Source organism: Daktulosphaira vitifoliae, unplaced genomic scaffold (genome assembly GCF_025091365.1).
Source record: "Daktulosphaira vitifoliae isolate Bord-2020 unplaced genomic scaffold, ASM2509136v1 Scaffold_4, whole genome shotgun sequence".
NCBI classification, from domain to species: Eukaryota; Metazoa; Arthropoda; class Insecta; order Hemiptera; family Phylloxeridae; genus Daktulosphaira; species Daktulosphaira vitifoliae.
The window spans coordinates 10,837,886-10,853,668 of record NW_026099575.1 but is presented as its reverse complement, the minus strand read 5'-3'; the positions used below and the strand labels follow the sequence as shown (position 1 = coordinate 10,853,668).

The 15,783-nt window shown below is 25.3% G+C and overlaps 1 protein-coding gene across 3 annotated transcripts in view; it reads left to right on the top strand.

The window, feature by feature from the left end:
* Positions 1-15,783, top strand: part of LOC126905309 (fatty acyl-CoA reductase wat-like) — a 32,373-nt gene that overhangs the window by 9,002 nt on the left and 7,588 nt on the right. The window contains exons 1-4 of one of the 3 annotated variants that reach the window (XM_050684882.1): positions 9,060-9,193; positions 12,520-12,903; positions 15,032-15,280; positions 15,429-15,574. In XM_050684882.1, coding sequence (XP_050540839.1) covers positions 12,553-12,903; positions 15,032-15,280; positions 15,429-15,574 — 746 coding nt within the window. In that variant the 5' untranslated portion in view covers positions 9,060-9,193; positions 12,520-12,552. Of the gene's footprint in view, positions 1-371; positions 1,255-9,059; positions 9,194-12,519; positions 12,904-15,031; positions 15,281-15,428; positions 15,575-15,783 lie in introns of those variants that run through there. The other 2 variants (XM_050684884.1, XM_050684883.1) reach the window with 2 other exon arrangements.

The following is a 15,783-nucleotide window of genomic DNA, read 5'->3' as shown; positions in this document are numbered from 1 at the left end:
AGGTATATTTTTAAGGTTCCGATTAAAATTGCATACATATATTTAAACACTCTTTAAGAATCGTATTTGATTTACATTTAAAATAAGTCATAATTTTTGTTGAAAGATCAACGAGAAAGAAATAATATTGAGTCCGTATTATGGACTCTACAAAAAATGATACTAATTGGCAACAAAATTTTGCTTGAAAACAGGTTCGGATAAAGGGAATTAAACGGCCCGGGGCCTATCTCGAATTTACTAGCGTTATCATAATTAGTGACAGAGTTGTTCTGTTTTTTTTTTACTTAACACTTTTTTTATGGTAGCGATATTTTACTTAGGTCTTTTAAATTTCTTCTGACGTTCTAACAATTTCATTTTTTTTACAGATTACATGCAGCTCATATAGTAGTTAAAACATTAACAATAATATTTCTATTATGGTTAGTCTGGTTACCAGTGTCAATGATTTTTAAATATATGATCTGAATTATTACGAGTTTACAAAACTGTCAATAATCTCATGGGAAATAATGTTTCTTTCTTTTAATTGATGTATGATATTTAAATAGAAAATATAAATTTCTTTCAATTTGTAAAGCTATTATTTACTATATTTTATGTAGGTTAAATTTAGTTAAGTTTTTTATCAATTCTATATGTAAAAATATATATGTAAAAATTGTACGAAAAAAAGCTCAACTATCGTTCTTTATACTTGATTATAATAATAGGCGCAACTAGGAGATGGAATAAAAAGAGCTTCGCTGCCAAAAATATTTGGAAAACTATACTTAATTTTATATAGTATAAGAACACTTTTTAGGCAGGAGAAAAATGTGTATTTCTGTAAATTTTTTTAAATAAAGTTAACACTATTTTGACAGATCACATTAAAATATATGTCAAAAGAGAGGCCTATTCAAGAAAAAATTTACTGCCCTATTTTTATTTAAAATGTTAGTTTTGCATAGTCAATAGGAAGGGCTTTGCTTTTTTAGTCTTACTTCCTGGATTTATTACTGATAACAGAAGTTCACTGTTATCTTCTACATATAACAATTTTTACATTAGTTATGTAGTTGTTTTATAGAAATGTTTGTATTTATTTTTTATTATGAAAACATGTAGACTTAACATTTTTATATTGTTTAATATGTAAAAAACATTATTTATCATAATATGTGATAATAATACTAACTTATTTCAAAAATGTCATATCTTAAAATATAACGTATTTGAATTATATTTACATCAAAATGTCTTAAAAATTAAAAAAAAATCATTATACCTTACATTAAAATATTTAACTGCTTGAAATCACATTGGATTATTTCATTTCAATGCATTTTTAATTAAGAAATGTATTAAGTTTTGCACATATGACATTGTTGAAAAATGTAAGCGATATTAGTAGTTATTAGCTTAATTTTAAAAATATATACCTAAAATAAAGTATTTTTATTAAAAAAAATCGTGAATCTTTTACTTTGATCTCTTATTTCTTACATTGAAATAGTCACCGGGATAATTTTATTTTTATATTATAGTAAATTTCAAATACATTAATTCCATGTAAGTTTAAAGAACACAGACGTTTTGGAACATATCCAAAAATTGCGTTGAAAAAAATAGTTTTAATATGTGTGAATGGTCACTTTCAAACCATTTTATACTTAGATTTTTTTCATTGAGTTATCTTCATTGGGTAAGAGCATACACGATGAAGGAATATTTTATTTAGGATAGTGTATTAAAATTTCATTAGGATCAGTGTTCTAAAAAAAAGTTATGTATAATTTTTTTTTACTCTTTCACAACATCAAACTAATTACAAATGCACAAAAGAGAAAAGACCTAAACTGTCAGAAATTACTATTGTCTTAATTTTTTTTTTTTTTTGATTTTTTATCATTAAGCCCATAGCGACCTTCCCTTAGGAGGAGGTTTTCTTAACCATGTATACTTCGGTACGGGTGGTTAGTCCGTCACCGGAGAGTGGGATGGCGACTCCAATTACCGAACTGATATCTCGTTCGGCAAATGAAGCCGCCCGTGACCGAGTTTCGAACCCGAGGCAGTGCGTGTCAAGCACTGCCGCGTTACCGACTCGGCCACACCGTCCCACTATTGTCTTTATAAAAAAGAAGAAAATCTCAGTTCTTTCGATTGTCGATTAGGTCGAGTATTAAGAATTATATGTGGCAAGGATGGAGTGATTTATATAATAAGGATAAAAAACGTATATAATGAATATTTACAAACAGTTTTTGAAAAAGGACATTGGTATTAAATTTTATTTTTCAAAGATAGTATACACTAGAAGAAGTTTCGAGATATTCTCATTGAAAATAAATTTTTAAAAATTAGAAAGAGCACTCAAAAGTTATTGGGCCACTAGTAAAAAATTAAGAGTTACTTTTTTGAAAGGATTATTTAAAAAAAATATATGAACATTATTTTTAATGAAGAAAGTATTATTAAAAGCTTAAGGAAAACATGATAATAGGAAAGTATACACAAGAATAGTTTATTTTATATATAAGAAAAAAAATCATGTTATATTTAAAAACGTGAGTTTTAATACTAAGAAAATATTTCTTGGTTGTATCCCTCATAGACTATTGTGTGGGACTTATACTTTTAAAATGCTTTAGGATTCCTATGTATTAGTTTGGTACTTCCCAAATGTCCATTAAGTTATTCCAAAATTAGGTACTGCCTCTAGCTACTGGAGTGTATGAGTGTAAAATGCTAACTATTATTTTTAGATTTGTTTCAATAGTGTATTTCAAAAATTTCAATGAATGTGGTTAGCGAATCGTACAAATATTGTGTTCGTCATCCAATAATAACATTTGGTGATTATGTGCCAATAGAAAATTTGGAAAAATATAAAATACGAATAAGAATGAGTCATAAAGGTAATCGTATACTTAGTTATCGAACTGATTAAAGATCAAATTGTAGTTCACCTCAAAAAAAAAAAATTAAAATGTTAAAAAGATAAAAAGGTTATAAGATTTTTTTAAAGTACAAAATAAAAATCAATCAATTGAACGATTGGTGAAATTCCTCAAAATTTGAATTCCTTAGTAAGAATAATAAAATATTAAATATTTTTTGTATTTTATGTAATGCTGTTTGTCATCTATCTATATTATGTACCACATAATGTTGTCTACTTTATTTCTTTATTTTAACCTTGAATTATATTGTGTAATTTTGTTCTAGTCAGTTGCGATTCTAGTTACGCGTCGCACGCCCGTCTTTCTTTGTAATATACAGTCTTCTTTATCTATAATAAATATTTATTTTGTTTAATATTTAAAAAAACCTAAATTACCGTCTTGGGACGGTAGACAGAAGTGAAAACTTGTACTACTTAATATTGATTACTGGTTTAAATTAAAATAAAATTTAAAAATGGCAGACTGAATTGAATCGGTGTATGTTATATAAGAATAATTATTTTTTATAAAATCAGCTCCTTATTCATTTTTACACGTTACATTTTCTGGATAGTTGAATCATTTTCGTCATTATTATCATCTTTAATGATAAAAAGGTCGACCCTAAGTAGTTGGGATTAAGACAAGGAAGACGAAGAAGAAAATCATCTTTAATCATTTTTATTGTCGTTTTGTGATAACTAAAATATGACACAATGCGCGCGCACACATATATATTTATACATATAGAATGTATGCATAAAGATATACTGATTACAATTGTCAGTGTCGCTGTGTTTACGTTTGTTTGTGTCCCTAACTTGTTTAACCCGTTTACTCTCATGAAATTCAGAGCAAAAAAACAAGGTAGATAACATAGATAAATGACAAACAGTGTTCATATGATAGATAAATATAGATATATATGTAATTGACAAAAGAAAAAAAAAATGATTAGTTTAATAGAAATTGAATGGCTAGAATCGCTAGTTAAATATGTATGTTGTAATTAAAAAAATAAAATTGGCACCCTTATCAAAAATAGAGAAATACATATCATTGAATAAAATCAATTAAAAACATTTTTCTTCAAAGTTTTTATAACTTTAGGAGAAATTTAGGGGTTAACGGCAAATTAATTGCAATTATACTGAAATATTATAAATTTAATATTGACATAGTTAAATAGAGAAGAAGCTCTCCTTTATTATTCATGTTGAAAATTATTTAAACCTTAGGAATCTTATGAAATAATTTCTAAATACGCCACTACAAAAATTTTCATCTTATTCATATATGTTATTTTTGTTGTTTTCAATGAATTCACTTAAGTATTCTTAGACATTTTATGTATACATATATATTATATTTATGCTATAAAGCAATTAAAAAATTTTGGGAAGCCAAGTAACGTATGTCCTTTATCTTGCATTTCTGAACTAACCAAGAACTGAGACCTCGGTATCGACAGACTATGAGCGACTACCAATTGGTAATTAAATTATCAACCCCCTTACATGGAAAAAATTTTGGCTACGCCGATGGAGTAGTCTTGTTGCTAATGCCTTTGTTCTAACGAACATCGAGCGGTGGATAGCGCAAAGAAATGTATGGAGGTATTTTTAGAGTTGAATTTTTGTCTTAGTGAATATCGTTTTGCAACTTTTCAAGCATCCAGCGCCGGAAAACATTGGGGCATCAAAATATCGCCCTGATAAATTTCTAAATAGATATAAATATTTTTGAATCTTATTTTGGCAAGACCAGATGAAGTTTTATAAAATATTGGTGTCGATCTTTCAATAAAATTTATTTTCTCAGATAAAAAAAATACATGCTCAATAATATAACGCGTATCAATCACCGTCGTGTTACCGACTTGGTCACACCGACACTATTTATAAAATTTACTCAATAAAAATAAGGGTAAGTTATTTAAATAATATTTGTGATAAAATATATAGAGTTATTAGAATCTTTTAAATATAAAATTCTGTCGTAGATATTACACATAGAAATCGTATTATTTTATAATGCATCGTTATCGTAAGTAATTTATATAAATAAATATTAATTTAAATAGTATTGTTCTTCCAGATAAATAAAAAAATATTTGATAGAATTCTAAACTAGTAAAATACATATTAATTATTTATTTATTTATTTATGTTTTTATTACACATTTTATCAATGTTTCATACTAATATAAATATACGATATTTGTTGTAAAGTAATAAACACCATAATCAAGGTAAAATTAGATTTACATTTGTATATTAAACTATTATTATATTTATTTATCCGAACTTTAAAAGATGTTACAAATTCTGCTATATTTTCATAACGTTTAATTCAACAAATCTTAATATCTCTGAAAATGTTATGAAGTTTAGTTATAATATATTTAATACATATATTTTGATAAAATTGATTATGACAATTATACAAAAGTTATTTATTGTACAACTAATTATTTAAATATGAATATTAATCGTTGATGATATATAAGGAAATCATATTACTTATAAATAAAACGTTTCCGTAAGTAATTATATTGATATGCCCCCAGCTATATAAATTGTTGTAGTTTTTCAAATATATATCTTTGAAACACTACATTGTCGTCCTGGTTGTTTAGTGATAGACCTAATACTTTGGTTTTATTATCATTTACATTCAGCCCTCTGACTTTTCCTTCGCTGATGAAAGATGAGAAGCTCTGCACCACACTCTCCCCATCGTCAACAATTATATTCAAATCATCTTCAAAATACTAATCTTGTTTGTGCCGATGTCGATGGCACAATTATACCACTGTATATTCCGTATAACTTTCTCTATTACAATATTAAACAGTAGCGGTGAAAGAGAAAACTTGGAATTCTTGGGATAGTGCGTTATTGACTCTTACTTGATATTTTGTATTGTTAATGCATACTTTTGTCAGGGTAATAAGCTTACTTGTGATTCCGAATTCGTATATTAGACTATAAAGGCTTTTCCGATGAATAATGTCATAGGCTTTTTTGAAGTCGACAAATACCTACAATACGTTTTGTTGTGTTCAAACTTTTTCCTATAACCTATCCAATCACCAGTAGATAATTTATTGTCGATTTATTTATTTGGAACTCATATTGGTACTCCTCTATATATTTCTCTGCAAAGGTTTGTAGTCTTTTTAGTAATATCTTTAAGAACACCTTATATGGCGTTTTCAGTAGTGATATTCCTCTGTAGTTGTTACAATTAAGTTTATTACCTTTCTTCTTTAGTGGTATAACGATGCCGTCGTTCCATTCTTCTGGAAATTCTTCATCTTTCCATATTTTTTGACATAACTCATACATAATGTATGAGTTATGTTAATAAATAATGTACAAAACAAATTATTTTTATAATTAAAATGTCTTAAATGGAATATTTAAATCTAAAAATAAACTTAGATATTTTAATTTTTTAACATTTTCGAGTAAAATACATTTACTATCACAAATATATTTGAAGTATTACATTTAAAAAATAGACTAGTAATCTACTTTTATGTGAGTCTCAAACAATATTCAATTCAAAACATACATATTTTGACTTGAGTAGATTTCATTTTAATTTGTTTTTACAAAATAAAGCATATAGAGTATTTAATATTTTATTTTTCTCACTGGCTCTAACAAAAACGTCATCAATTTTAACTTGCTGAGACCTATTGTTTAAAAAAGATTTAAAAAGTCTTTTTGTTAATTCACGTATATATAACAAATATAATCTTTTAAGTAATAACTTATATTAGTTTCGATGCGAAGCTGAGAAGGTATTGGTTTTACTAAGATGTGTTTTTTTTTGTGTCTGTTACCACTTTTTCTAAGCTCTCACCGAACCGATTTCTTTGAATGATACGTCAAAAGATCACACATCGTATCTAGTCGAAGACATTACCCTCAAAAATTGAAAAAAATTCCCTTGTTCCCTTGTAAATGGGGGAAACCTCCAAAAAAATTACAAATTTAAAAATTGCTAATTTTTTTAATTTTTTCAATTTTTTTTATTAAAATGTGCCATAACTTTTTTAAAAATAACCAAATCAATATAATTTTTTTTTAAATAGATGCATGACATCATTACTTTTCATTTGGTATATTTTTTTTTATATATGACCCATTACCTGCCCACAGAGGGAGATTTAAAATGACAACTTTTTCACAAAAAATTTACTTTTTCAACTTAATTTTTGAAAGTGTTCCAGAAATTTTTATATATTTCTTAAATTAAAGCTATTGTAATATACTTTATTATGAAAAAAAAAAAAATTTCGAACTTTATTTTATTTTCACGGTGAAAATAGCTATTGTATGCTATTTTTGTGTGAAAATTCTCGATTTTATATTTTACATTTTTAACTTTATTATGCTATAACTTTTTGAAAAATGTATGGATCAATACAATTTTTTCATGAAAAGTAGTATTTATATACATCTTTCATTCGACATACTGTTTTTTTAAATCTGATCATTTCTCTATATACGAGGGGGGTTCAAATCTAAAAAAAGAATGTAGAAAGTATNGTTCAAATCTAAAAAAAGCATGTAGAAAGTATAACTTTTTCAACTTAACTTTTGAAAGTGTTCCGGAAAGTCTGACACTTATATATATCTTAAATTAAAGCTAATGTAATATACATTATTATGAAAAAAAAAAATTTAGGACTATTTTTATCTTCACGGTAAAAATTTCTATCAAATGCTATTATTGTGTGAAAATTCTCGATTTTATATTTTACATTTTTAACTTTATAATGCTATAACTTATTGAAAAGTGTATGGAGCAACATAATTTTTTTATGAGAAATAATAATTTTTAATAACCTCTTTTTCATTCGATATACTTTATCTGAATCAGGATATTAATAACGAACAAGCAAATCATGTTGCTTTTGGTATAATCCACCAATTTTTTAAAATTAAACACTATCTAAAGATTTGCATTGAAGAGTTTTTTTTGATAGTGATTTTAATCACTGTCAGATATCATTATACTTGATCCAACTATGCCACGTCACCACTGTGCCGCAATCCCTCTTTGCTGTTGTTTTATACTTAAAACTGCCATAACTTTTTCAAAGATGAACAAATCAATATAATTTTTTTTTTATACATGCTTGATATTTTTACCTATCATTTAGTATATTTTTTTTATAAATTTAACCCTTTACCAGCCCACAGGGGGGGATTTAAAATGCAACTTTTTCACAAAAATTTACTTTTACACTTAAATTTTGAAAGTGTTCCGGAAGGTCTGACACTTTTATATATATCTTAAATTAAAGCTAATGTAATGTACTTTATTATGGGGAAAAAAAATTTGACTTCTGCACTTGTCTTCGTGGTGAAAATGGCTACCGTATGCTATTTTTGTGTTAAAATTCTTGATTTTTTATTTTACATTTTTAACTTTAAAATGTTATAACTTTTTGAAAAATGTATGGATCAATATAATTTTTTCATGAGGAGTAGTATTTATATATATCTTTCATTCGAAATACTTTTTTTTTAAAATTGGACCATTTCCATTAATAAAGGGGGGGTTCAAAACATAAAAATGCATAGAGAAAGTAGAACTTCTTCAACTTAATTTTTGAAAGTGTTCCAGTAAGTCTGATATTTTTATATATATCTTAAATTAAAGCTAATGTAATATACATTATTATGAAAAAAAAACTGTCGGACTTTATTTTGTCTTCACGATGAAAATGTCTACCGAATGCAATTTTTGTGTGAAAATACTCGATTTAATTTTTACATTTTTAACTTTATAATGCTATAACTTATTGAAAAGTGTATGGATCAATACAATTTTTTTATGAGAAATAATTTTTTTTTAATAATCCTTTTTTCATTCGACATACTTCTTGTCATATATCTTGATCAGGATATGAATATGTCACGCTCACACTGTGTCGTGACCCCACTGTGCTACCGTTTTTTTATATAATGTTGTGATGAGCATAAAAAAATCTTTCAATAAAGTATTCAAAACATTAAATTACTATTCGCTGTTAAATCAAGAGGAGGGCATAAGAAAAAAATATTCCAGTAGAACATTAAGATTCGAATCTCAAGGATTTCATGCCATTTAAATTTAACATTAAAATGACGTATGTAATATACTACATTTATTAGTATTGATGTTGCCCTGCTTCAGTTCGTTATACGTTCTTTAAATTAAATAGTGAATTTTGAAGTTAATAATCATTTTTTAATAAGGTAAGTCTAAATTTTAAATAATCTATAAATATACTTCATTTGTAATCTTTTAACTTTAATATTAATAAATGTTGTATTTTATCAAAAAAATAATAGGGTTTGGTTAGATTGTTATTATAAAACCTTAATGCATTGATTATAGATTACTTTAGATTTCGTAAAGTCCAGGGCAAAATTAATTTTTCTTTATGGAAAGAGTTATTTAAAAAATAGTGATCACAAAAAAAAAGAGATTATACAATTGTCTTATCAGGTGCTATTCTATACTTTATGGGTATTAATAGAATTATTAATGGTACTACTAATGGCCTTTATTTACCAATTCGTGGGTACAGTACAATTTAAAGCTAAGGAACCTAAAAAAATTGTCATTGCGACGTTTAAATCATTAATTAGTACACAACAAAAAAGTTAGTAACACTTATTCTTATTACTGTGTTGATATATTGTATCTATATCAACATTGATTTATCATTTGATTAATAAATTGTCTTAAAATAATAAAAATTTTTTTTGCTTTAGTATTATTTATTTATAAAAATTGCACTTTATCAAATATTATTTTTTATGTTTATTATCAATATTATTTTTTTCAATAACATATTTATTCAAATAACTTATACTTCAGGGAATAATTTAATTTCACTTCGATGCGAATATGAAAAGGTATTAATTTTACCATTATGTATTTACTTATTGTTTTTTGTATCTGTCACTACTTTTTCTTAGCTCTTACTGGGCCTAATTTTTTAACGATACGTCAAAAGATCACAAATCGTATCTAGTCATTACCCTCAAAAATTGAAAAAATTTCCCTCGTTTCTTGTAAATGGGGGAAACCTCCAAAAAAAATTACAAATTTAAAAATCGCTAATTTTTGACATTTTTTTTCTTAAAACTGCCATAACTTTTTGAAAAATAAACTAATGAAAATAATTATTTTTTATACTGAAACTTTAGATATTTTTCTTTCATTTGATATAATATTTTTAAAAATTTGACCTGCCCACTAGAGGGGATTCATAATAGCAACTTTTTTTACAAAACTCAACTTTTCCAAGTTTTAAAAATGTTCCGGAAATACTGCGTCCTTTAAACATATGTCAAATTAAAGCGTGTGTTACGTACTATAAATTAATAAAAAAAAATTACCCCGACGACCTATCTTCTTAATTCTAATGGCTGATGTATTTAAAAAATATGCTATTTTTGTGTTCAAATTTTATTTTTGTTTGTTTATTTTAAAATACTTTATAAGAATTTTCCATAGTAATGAGTCCACCAATAAATATAAAATTTAAATGAATATAACTTCCATTAAATATAAATTTATAATTATTTTGCCTTTTCAAAATTAAAAAAATTTATTTGACTTTTTAAAAACTTGAAAATTTGTATAAAAAATAGAACTTTTTCAACTTAACTTTAGAAATGTTCTGGGATTACTACGTATTATAAATATATGTTAAAATAAAGCTTATTTTTTTTACTAGAAGTCCAAAAAAAAAAAATTCTACCGACGACCTATTTTCTATGTGCAAATGGCAGTCGAAGTAGAACAAAAAATATGAGTTAATTTTGCTTTTGGGATAATCTACCAATTTCTTAAAATTAAACACTAACTACAGATATGCATCGAAGTGTTTCTTATGATAGTGATTATAATCACTGTTAGATATCATGTATTCTTGTTCCGATATTCCACGTCCATACTGTGCACGACCCCACTGTGCTACCTAATTTTTTAGTGTCAATCATAACTTAACATTAAATAACTAATGAATGTAAACATGATCTTAACCAAGTTGTTTATTCTGGATTTTAAGACGAACAAAATTTTTATTAAAAGCACATATATTCATCTACTAAAAGCTACAATATTATATACACATCGATTTTTTAATGTAAGAATATATTCGCATTGAAATAAATATTTTCATATATTTAATGTTTTACATATTTATATGTATTATGTTAATAAGTATTTAAATAACAAGTTATTTAAATACTTATTGTAATTTTAAATTTAAATTAAATAAAGTTAATATTCTATTATTTAGAAATAAATCCATATACATAATATATTTACTTATCTTATAATAGTTATTCAAAGACGACCAAGGTTGGATTTGACGGAGGGTTTAAAGGGCATTTGTGCCTGTCCCCTCTATAATATTATATAAAACTATTATTGAAATACATTGTAAATATACTCACTTATCAGAATTTTGTAAAAAAAAAAAAGATTTCTTGAGTTTTAGGAGTGTTCCTAACGAAAATCTTTCGGCACACCAATTCCTTGACTTCTTAAAATAGTTAAAAGAGCATTAATAGCATTGTGTGACAGTCTAAAATCTTTTTTATTAGTATTTGTATTCTTAAAATATAAATTAATTATTTCTATTTTCAAGAACAGTCGATTTAACATTAAACTGGTTGCAATTTGTCCTTGTGCTAAGTTATGCAATTTTTTATCTAAACCTAGGTTTATAAAATTATTATATAAAAAAACTATTAATTTATTTGAATATGAATAATTATATGTTTTATATATTTAAATGTATTATTACCATGTATATGGATATTATTCAAAGCAGTACAATCTATATTCTTTAAATTTAATGCTGTATAAATTTTAATTTCTCTCTCTCTTAGTAAATATATTAAAATTCTCGTTATTATATAATAAGAATTAATCACTTGTGACTAATATTGTTTAAAATTAAGTGGACTTTTTGTCGACCTGCAACCACAAAGGGATTTACCACTTGCATAACGACTAGCTATAGTAGCTGATAGTGTCACACCTATTAGATATAATTACCGGACCATAGATGGAATTTAATTTTAAGTTTATTAATAGTTTAATTTAAGTTTATATGAAGTTATATGCATAAATGATTATAACATCTCGTGATTAATTAATCACAACTATAGTTGTAAGTGGTTGATATGTAAAACATATCGTAGCCCGTGTCTAGATTAAGGAACAGGGATAAAATACACGCTATGTCTTAAGTAAGGCAATAAAATAAGTATTAGAGTTAAAATTAATTAGGAAATTAAATTTAATTGTTAAAAAAAGAAAATTAAGTTAAATATGGACAAAAATACGAGTGTATCATAAACCATACCTACAAAGGATAGCAACAAAAATAAAATAAAATATTTAAACAGAATCAAATAATATAACAAACATCACGGACGATATTGGAAAACAAAAGGTTCCTTTGCGTAATTAAACTGAAATTAGTTTTAAATAATTAAAGGGTTCATCGGATAACTTTAATTGATTAATAAATTATACTTATTCAATATTTTCATAGTTTCAGTATTTGGAATCTTTAATAGACTTTACAATGGCTCTTGATTTACATCGGAAATATATCGAAAGAAAACAAGAAAGCTCACCATTGATACCAATCAAAGACATAATAAATTCCAAGTACTATTTGGATCCATTACAGTTGTTAGGAGAACGCGATTTCAACGAACCTAGAGAAATTAGCGAAAGTGAAGTAGGAACACCCGTACAAGAGTTTTTCCGGGATGCAGTGGTTCTAATCACTGGTGGTACAGGATTTATGGGCAAGGTTCTGACAGAAAAGTTACTCAGATCGTGTCCGCATATCAAACATATATATTTGTTGATCAGATCTAAGAAAAACAAAAACGTCGATCAAAGGCTCGAAGACATATTTGAAGATAGGGTAATTATTTCTATTAAATCAATTTATAATTATCTAAATTTAGAATATTTTTAAACTGAAAGAATTATATTATTTTATGAAACATCATTAATTAATGATCTATATAAAAAAGAAATACGACGAAATCCGTTTAATTTATCGATTTACTTACTTGTCTACGCTGTAAGCAAGTCAAAGTTTTTTAAGTCCATGATCAAATTGTTTAAACATTTATATTTATAGATTTGCATTTAACATTCAAAAGTTACCTCTAAAACTTTTTTAATAAATTGTTTACAAAATATTCATATTTATCCAGAATTTGTATAAATAATATTTAAGTAAAAAAAACATTATTTAAATTGATAAGTGCTATCTGTTTATTCAAAGACATTTTACAGCTTTACAGTACAGTTTAACATAATTTTTATGAGCCATTAGTGAGTATCAATATACGACATGGTAATGTTTCCGTTCTTTTTAAAACATGTAGGTTATTTTATGACACTTAATCTTTAAACAGATGTAACTCATTGAAATACATCGAATAGTATAAAACAATTTTTTTTTTTAATTTATTCAATTAAATCATAAAATTTATCCAATTTGTAGATATTAAAAAAAAAATGGGTTTGCCATTTGAAAACCAAAAGTTGATATAAGTTTAGTGTATAATGGATGATACCAAAAAATTAATTTGTCGCATGTAACAGCTCCATAAAGAACTATCATTATTAAATAAATAAAAAAAATGTTTAACTATAAATATTTTTGAAGATATTTCATGAGGTGTAGATTCAGTAGTTACGTTTATACAGTATTTAAAAATTTGTGAAATTTTGATTTTTTATACAATTAATTATATGATATCAATCCATGTTAGTCCATATTATGATAAGTACAGAAGTAAACAATTATTACATTATTTATTAGTAACAGTACGCGATTTCTTAATTATGCATAATAATAACGTTTAACGCGCTTTATATATAAATAATTATCTGTAATCTTATTACAAAACTTAGAAACATTATCGTATGTCAACCACGAGTGTTCTATGGTTAGCCAAATTAAAAGTGTAACAATTATTAATTTGTGCGATTCTATCATTGTAATCAAATTATTATAGGATTTTCCTTGTTAAAAGATTTGATAAAAAATACACTTATTCACTATTATTCACATTTAAATGTATGATATATGAACTTATATAATTAAAAACTCAACATGTTTTAGACAATGTTTCTAAAATTTTATTTAATAATCTTAATTATACTACTACTTGTTTTTTCATGTCAATTACAAATGCTTATTCAAATGTTATTAATTTTCATGGAAAAAAAATCGTGTACTGTTACTAGTAAATAACGTAATAAGTGTTGATTTCTGTACTCAACATAATATGGATTAACATTTGATACCATAGGAAAATTGTATAAAAAATATGAGTTAGTTAGATTTGTTCTGCTCTGTATATGTATACTGAGTGTTCAATGAGTAAGGAAACAAGTCAATTGTTTGTAAAATGCACCCTTTTCCTTACTTACTGAATACTCTATATATGTCTATAAATATTCATCTATAAATATAAATATAATCTAAGATTACTTTTAGTAAAAAAAGATATATTAAACGATAACTCATTTAAAGAATTATACGCAAATTACATTATACAATTTTTATATATTCATGGCATAGTTGTTAATTATTTTTTTATACACTATCATTATTATTATTATTAAAAACAATTTTTTTTGATTATTTATTTTTTAATTAATTAATTCAAATATTTATGAACGACTAAAAAAGACTCCAACAACTCTAATAATTAGGGTGGGCAGTTTACAGACTCTCCCTAAATAAGCAATTGGTCTATAGCTCTTTTAAAAATAATTCGTTAATGTTTTATGTCAGCGTTAAAGTCTGTTAACAAAGATAGCAATAAGTTTCCATTGATCAAAATTTGATAATAATGAAATAATATACATTTTTAAAAATAGGTTAGTTGAAACTTTTATCTACTGATTATTCAATTTATGTTTGGTGTGTTTGTACTTATAACATTTTATTAATACATTTTTTGGTATTATTTTTCTTTATTTGGTTCATTTTTTTAAATTCTAACCTTAATGGTTCTTTTAAATTATAGTTATTCAAACGGTTAAAACACGAAGTTCCCAAATATTACCACAAAATATCTGCAATAGCTGGTGACTGTGGTTTAGCAGGACTTGGACTAAGTGTCAGCAGCAGAAATACGTTGATAAACGAAGTAAATATTGTTTTTCATGGTGCCGCTACCGTCAGGTTTGATGAACATATTAGGACTGCAATGAACATTAATGTTTCGGGCATTAGAGAAATGATAAGCTTATGTAGAAAAATTACTAATTTAAAGGTAAAGATTTGTTTGAAAAAATCAAAGGTCTATGTTAAAAAAAATTTTATATTATAAAATGATTATGGTGGCGGTTATGACATTTGAATCGTTTTCCACGGAGTAATCAAATAAAACAGATAATATTGAAATATAAATAAATTTTTAGGTTTTAGCTCATATATCAACCGCGTTTTCGAATTGTACTCGATTGTATGTCGAAGAAAAATTTTATGATAACTCTGTGAACTATAAAGATATTTTAGAATTGATTTCGACGAAAGATGATCAAACTCTTCAAGATATGACTAACTCGTAAATATTATTTTATACGATTCACTATCTTTTATATTGTCAGATATTAACTTTATTATAATCAAAATGGTACTTCATACTGTTACAAATACAAAAATATGAGATTTCCGTTACTTCAAAATATTGCTGATACCACTATAGTATTAGTGATGCATTTTTATTTATGAATATTGTCTGTTGTTTCAATTTGAAAATTACGTATTACTATA